At 36.2% G+C, this 7,554-nt stretch overlaps 1 protein-coding gene across 1 annotated transcript; it reads right to left on the minus strand.

The window, feature by feature from the left end:
* Positions 1–714: 714 nt before the first annotated feature.
* Positions 715–7,295, minus strand: LOC142150461 (olfactory receptor 1500-like). Its single transcript, XM_075205654.1, has 3 exons — positions 7,260–7,295; positions 961–1,853; positions 715–781 (listed from the first exon to the last, which is right to left on the minus strand). Exons 1-3 carry the CDS (start codon positions 7,293–7,295, stop codon positions 715–717), a joined length of 996 nt encoding a protein of 331 aa, XP_075061755.1.
* Positions 7,296–7,554: the final 259 nt, after the last annotated feature.

The following is a 7,554-nucleotide window of genomic DNA, read 5'->3' on the forward strand; positions in this document are numbered from 1 at the left end:
CCCTTGCCCAATCCTGTCGCTTCCAACTACGCAACATCGCCCACATCCGTCATTTTCTCTCTCAGTATGCCACCAAAACTATCATCCATGCACTCATCATCTCCTGCGTCAATTATTGTAACCTCCTCCTCACTGGCCTCCCCCAATCCCGTCTCTCCCCCTCCGCTCTATACTCAATGCGGCCACAAGTCTCATCTTCCTCTCACGCCGCTCACCCCCTTAAAGGATCTGCTGCTAACATCTTGTGCCAGATACCACAGGATACATTTAGTGGTCTTCTGGAGCACGAGGGAGACCTACACAATATTAGTCAGGTAGTTTTAATGTTGTGGCTGAATGGTGTATTTTAACCCCTTGTTTGCTTACACTCATTATTTTGATGGAAACCATTTTGATTAAAATAACCTTTAAAGTAGATTGTTATAATATTAACATATAATTTCATAATTATCCTGATTAGGCTATGGTCATGGAAAGAGCTAAAAATAATAATGTGTGGATTTAAAAAGAACATGTTTTCTATTGAACAAGAAATAACCATGAAAATAAACTTTCATGGACTGTTTTGTGTAAAGCTTTCTTGAACTTTTTAAGGATCTCTGAACTCTTATGTGGGTAACAAAACAGGGTGATTGACCTTCTGCAATAATGACATCTCTGAGTACATAATCAAGGTAAAGTGGCAGAAATCGGGCCTCTGAATCTTTGCTTCTGTCAACAACATATATTAACCCTTTGCTTGCTTATACTCAGTGATTTGCTGGAAACAACTTTGATTAAAATAACTTCAGCTTTTAGGATAGATCATTATAACAATAATATATAGATCCATAATTATCCGGATTAGGTCATACTCATGACAACAGTTATGCATAATAATGTGTAGATTCAACAAAAGAACATGTGTTTTATTGAACAAGATTGGTACAAAATATATTTTTATGTATTGTTTTGTGTAAGGCTTTCTTGATGTCCTTATTCCTGAGGCTGTATATAATGGGATTCAACAAAGGTGTTACCACCGTGTATATGAGTGATAAGATTTTACTTATATTCAGTGATTGTCCTTTTGTTGGTAGAACATAAACACCAAATAGAGTCCCCAAAAATATGGACACTACAGTCAGATGGGAGCTACAGGTGGAGAAGGCTTTCTGTCTGACGGTATTAGATGGAATCCTTAAGATTGTAAATAGGATATTAATATAAGATGCTATGATTATTATGCATGGGATTATAACCACAATAGCACTTAGTATATACATTTCTATTTGAACAATTGTTGTATCTGAACAAGAAGTTTCCAGTAGGGGAATATAATTACAAAAGAAATGGTCAATAATATTTGGGCCACAAAATTGTAGCATTGATGTTGCTAAAGTGTCAATGGATATAATGCAAAAGCTCAACATCCAAGAGGCAATAGCTAATTTCAAGCAATACACGCTGTTCATTATAGAAGCATAACGCAAGGGGTTGCAGATGGCCAAATATCTGTCATAAGACATCACTGTGAGAAGAAGACATTCAGATGTTTCTGAGGCACTGAAGAAATAAAACTGTATGATGCAGCCAATAAAGCTAATGTATCCCTTATCATTCAGTAAAATATAAAGCATGTTAGGGACAATATCTGTGGTTACCAAGATATCGTTCATAGAGAGTTGTGTGAGGAAGAAGTACATAGGAGAATGGAGGTTCTTGTTGTAGGACACCAGTGTGATGATCAGGAGGTTCACACATACAGTCACACAGTAAATCACAAGGAAGAGAATAAATAGTAAAATCCTTGTGTTTTGTGTACCCTGAAATCCCAATAGGATAAACGCAGTGATTGAAGTCTGGTTGTTCTCCTGTGTTGATTGAGGAAAATAGAAAAAAGATTACTAGATATACTGCTGCTGGCATCTGGTGCCGGGTTACTGACAACAACAACACAGGACAGTGCGTCTGACTCAACATGCATCGCTGTTGGTGAGGACTATAAAAATGTGAAAAAGTGGAGATATCTCTAAGAGTTCTTTGACATCGAGAGGATTCCGCTGGATATCCTATATGCTGATATCATCAGGATCTCTGGTAGGAATCCATTTGTAATATTTCCCACGGAAGGTGACGGGAAGGGCTCAATCACTTTGAAAGAGACTACATCTATGTCACAGAAATAACCACCTTATTATAAGAATGGAATTATGATTACGGATTGTTTTTCACCATTTGCTTTCTATGGGAACCTTTATGCGCTGAATGTCCTAATGTTTTTTTTACTATTACTAGATATACATTATCAATGTAGATTAGTTAACAATAATAGCAATAAGTAAAAAATATAAGTGCTGCTAATTTATTCTAGTAGAATATTGCAAAACGCAAGTTCTAGAAAAGATGGAAGACAAACTTTGCGATGGGAATGTGACAGATATTGATTGACATAGTCTTAAAGTGTTTGGGTGTGAGCTGGAGCCATTCTTTATTGTCTCTTTTGATATTTGTTTATTTTATGATTTTCTATCTTATTTTTATTTTTTATATTTATTTTTAGATTAATTGTATTTTATCAAGAGGTGCAGCTGCATGTCTCCTATGTACCTCAGAATTGCTTTCTGGCATGCCTTGATGATGATGAAATTCTCTTCTGCCATCGGGACATTGTTCTGAGTTAATTGAGTTCTAAATTTTAACAAACACATGCCTGATACATGAGCATGTTTCTGAAACCAGAGGCTCTCTGACAGTCGGATTTGAGTCTAGCAAGAGAAAGTGCGGAGGGATTCATGACTTAGATCTATGTACCATTGCATTAAGGCCCAGCATAGAAGAACATAAATCTACGTTTGGCAGTCATTAAGCGATTAAAGCAATAGGGAGTAGTATCTGATTTGTATGATTTTGTATACCAACTCTTCAGTATTGACAAGCTTTTGATCCCACAAATGAAGAGGACATTTCTACTGTCTTCTTATCTTCCTACCTTACCTTCTGTCCTCTTGATCCCATACCCTGACAAATTGGTTGGTCCATTTCTCCTGTACTCATTCCACCTCTAACTAATATCTGTAATCTATCTCTTTCTACTGGTATCTTTTCATCACTATTCAAGTTTGCAGTGATTACTCCTATTCTGAAAAAAAAAATTCTGACCTAAACTCTCTCTTAAATTACTGCCCCATCTCTCAGCTCTCATGTCCCTCCAAACTTCTCGAGAGAATTGCCTACACTCGCCTTACACGCTTCCTTTCTGCAAACCTTTTGTAACCTCTTCAGCCAGGCTGTCGCTCACAACACTCCACAGAGACTGCGCTGACCAAGGTTGTCAATGATTTGATCACAGCTAAAACTAAAGGCTATTACTCTCTTCTAATTATCCTGAATCTCTCTGCTACATTCAACACTGTTGACCACTCTCTTCTCATACAATCGCTACAATCCATAGGTCTTGAAGACACTGTCCTATCCTGGTTCTCATCCTACCTATCTAATTGCTCTTTCAGTGCTAATTTCTCTGGAACAACCTCCACTTCTCTTTCTTTATCAGTTGGAGTACCACAAGGCTCAGTCCTAGGTTCTCTGCTATTCTCTATCTGCACCACTTTTCTTGGAAAACTAATAAGCTCCTTTGGACTTCAATATTATCTCTATGCAGATGATACACAAATTTATATATCCTCTCCTGATCTCTCACCATCTTTGTTGTCTCGTGTTACTGTGTTACTGTGTTGTCTCACATTCTTCCATTTCATCTTGGATGTCTATATTTACATCATGCTGTATACATCTAAAAATATTTCCAGAATACATGCATATCTCACACAAGACACTGCAAAAGCTTTAATTCATTAACTCATCATCTACCGTATTGACTACTGCAGTTTTCTCCTTACTGGTATTCCCAAAATCAGACTCGAACCCCTACAATTTGTTTTGCATGCAGCAGCTAGATTGATTTTCCTTGCAAATTGTTCTTCCTCTGCTGAGCCACTCTATCAGTCTCTACATTGGTTGCATGTTTTCAAACAATCCAATATAAAATTCTTCTACTAACATACAACTCCTTACTTATCTCAAAATATCTCTCAAATCGACACCTCCATTCTGCACAAGATCTGCGTCTCTCTTTCACTCTCATCACATACTCCCATTCTCTCTTACAGGACTTTTTTTATGGCTGCACTCAAATTGTGGAATTCCCTCCCTCGCACAGTAAGACTTTCCTCTAGTCTTCAAACCTTCAAGCTTTCTCTGAAAGCCCACCTCTTCAGACAAGCATATAATATTCCTCAACCATCTTTTAATCTCCCTAGGTTATCCCATTATCCCCCGCTACACAAGACAACAACCTTCAGACCAACATAGTTGTGTGACTGAACCTACAGCACACTAAATACTTTTTAACCTTTGCATTCTGATGTAGCACTTACCTTGTTTATCAAACCATTGTCCCGTACATTGTAAGCTTGCATGCAGGGCCCTCCTACCACTCTGTATGTATTACCCAGTATTGTTTTATTACTGTTTGTTCCCAATTGTAAAGCGCTACGGAATATGCTAGCGCTATATAAATAAATGTTGATGATGACGATGATGATGATATAGCGCTAGCATATTACATTACTCTTTACGTTTGGGAGCAAACACAGTAATAAAATGAGACTGGGTGCTAACAGGCAGGCAAAGAACTTACAATCTATAGGGCAATAGGACATTGAGGCATGAAGTTTCATTTGAACTATGTAGAGGGGTGTTTATCAGGTAGATTAGTCTAGACCGGTTAAGAATGCAGTTTGGGAATTTTATAAGCTTACCCAAAAAGGTGAGTTTTCAGGGAATGCTTGAAGGTTTGGAGGCTAGGGGAAAGTCTTGTTGTGTGAGGGAGGGCATTCTAGAGAGTCAGTAAACAGCCCTATAGCTGGGAATGGGAGCAGGTAATTAGTGTGGATGAGAGATTTAAATCTTGCTCAGAGGGCAGGAATCGAGTTGGAAGAGATTTTGAAACACTGAAGAGAACTATGATGGTACAGTATTTATTTATGCCCTAGTATGTTAGTAGAATTATTTAGTATTGAATTCTGTAAAATACAGGCAAACAATGTAGGGTCTGACAGAAATGAGCAACGTATTCTGGAAATGTTTCTTAGCTGTTTGTAACAGGATTTGGATGCTGATTGATTTGGGGTACAAAGGACAGTTCTGAATCAAGGCTGACACCTAGCTTTCAAGATTAAGGTATAGGGTTTATTGTTATGTTGTCAACAAATAAATTATATATATAGTAGGTTGCTTCTTTGGTGTTTAGGAATATTATTAGCTGGTTTTGAAAGATTGAACAGAATTAGGACAAAATGTTGAGAAAAAAATCTATGGCTAACAAGAACTTACACATAGAATGTTGTGTGTGGCAGAAGTACATGGGAAAGGCTCTTGGTCTAAGACACCAGTATGGTAGTCAAGAGGTTCCCGCATATGATCACAATATAAAACACAAACAGCAAAGTAGAATTCTTACATTTTGGGTACCCAGATATCCAGGGAGGATGAACTCAGAGACCAGAGTTAGACTATTTCTCTGTTCTGACTGAGTAAAAGTAAAACAAATTTAACTACAGATCAACTAACATCAAGTTCTATACTAATAACACCAAGCAAAATAGTACGGTTAATAATTAGTTGCAACTGGGCATTTACAGATGCACAAACTTTAAAAGGCAGAAGCCTATTTAAAATGGATTAAAATATAATTGAAGTCCTAAAAAGTGACAAAATGTTTTAGAAAGCGCACGGATTTAAGGTGACTTCAAATATGTGTCTAACCTTAAAAAAGTATACCTTACAATGTGCAAAACACACATGTTCGTAATACATTTTCGATAGTTGTTCTCAGAACTATAATGTGGGATAACACCGTAAGCACCATTTATAGCCATTAATTACATAATTAGTCACTATTTCTTCAAAATCAAAACTCTGTCATGACTATCATAAAATGATGGCCTTCATGCTTGTTGATAAAGAACAGTATCAAACCAGTAGAAATGCACTCCAAGTACTAAGAGATGTCTCAATAGTATATGCAGCAGGAGTTAGACTAGTATTTACTATGACTTGCAAAATTCCTTAGAGAATTTACAGTACATTGATGTAAGATTGAATGAATGAATGAATGAATTTAATTTACTGAATATCACACAAAACTTAGTATATATCATTATTTTGTGATATATTTGATAGCCACTACTTACTCGTTGTATATATTATTGTACTCAGGTTACATATTGTTAGTTGATGTACAGATTTATATTTTTTTGTTTTTCAATAGACTAACTCAGAGCTTAAGAGTTAAGGAATCCTCTGCAGGTTGCCAAACAGTTTGTAGTTGCATAATAACTAGATATGGATTTGGTCATCCATTAGTTAAAAAAAATGCCTTTTTAAAATATTGTAGACATATACTCATTAGACATGAGCAACATTTTCAAAATTGTTCTGCAACACATTCTTCGTTTGACTGCGGAATTTCCCATGTTTCTTACAATTCTCACGTTAAGTGTTTAGTGCAAAATTCCCCATATTATTTTTATTGCACCTGAAATATCCATGTAATTTTGTTCTGCTCGGTCTTCTGACATTATACCTCCACCGCAACACAGAGCAGAATGAATTGACACTGGAGTCATCAGAACTCTATTAATAAACCATAGATTTGCAGAATTTTACAAATTCAGAATGGAATACCGTTCGACAGAATAGAGAAACAAAAGCGTAACTCAAGGATTGTGTCACTCTAACATTGCAACTCAGAAAATCACCTTTTATACTATGCATTTTTTTTGCATCTTCTGTCTCATTTGTGACATTCACCCAAAACTACAAGAGCAATGATTGCTCCTCAGTAAACAATGTATTGTACAATATTTTCAAAAAGTTGAGTTGAAAAAGAGTTGTGAACTGGGTACATACAAAGGTGACCATGCTCTCCAAACTATAATTTCCCCCTCTAACACCTCTCTTCTAAGTTACTGTTACCTAGTTAGCCATCATAAATAAAGTAAAAATAACATAAAAACTAAATAACGTGAATATAAAACAATTTATATGTTCAAAACAGTGTTTTCCTAGGCGTATGCCAGGTTACCTTGAAACATGTTTCCTCATCTCTGAAAATCCTTATCTGGCTATTCAGGATATTTTTGTATTACAAAGAAATGCGTTTCAAGCATTTGTCTTTTATTTTATTGATTGGAGATTAATTAGATAGTACTTACATCAGGAACCTCCTGCTGATGAAGATGGTCACTCATTTCTACTCTCTTGGAATATTGGTATTGCTCTCTTTATTGCTGTTAGGTGGATTACAAGAAGTAGATTGATAACAGGGTTTGAAGATGAATTATAATTTGACCATTATTTATATGCACCTGTATTCCAATATATCATGGAACGCTGAAATGGCTATACTTATATATAACACATTACATACATTAATACAACAACTATGCAAAACAAATTGATCTTTGGAGAGTTCTTTGATTTGTCCCTGTGTGTGATAAAAAGCAGTCC

Source organism: Mixophyes fleayi, chromosome 4 (assembly GCF_038048845.1).
Source record: "Mixophyes fleayi isolate aMixFle1 chromosome 4, aMixFle1.hap1, whole genome shotgun sequence".
Lineage (NCBI taxonomy): Eukaryota > Metazoa > Chordata > Amphibia > Anura > Limnodynastidae > Mixophyes > Mixophyes fleayi.

Excerpts from the sequence above, each read along its gene's own strand:
- LOC142150461 (XM_075205654.1), bottom strand. The coding sequence starts at position 7,295 with ATGAGTGACCATCTTCATCAGCAGGAGGTTCCTGAT. Across the intron at positions 1,854-7,259 it reads ATCAGCAGGAGGTTCCTGAT|GAGAACAACCAGACTTCAAT; the intron begins GTAAGTACTATC and ends CAATCAACACAG. Across the intron at positions 782-960 it reads AATAAGGACATCAAGAAAGC|TTTAATCAAAGTTGTTTCCA; the intron begins CTTACACAAAAC and ends AGCTGAAGTTAT.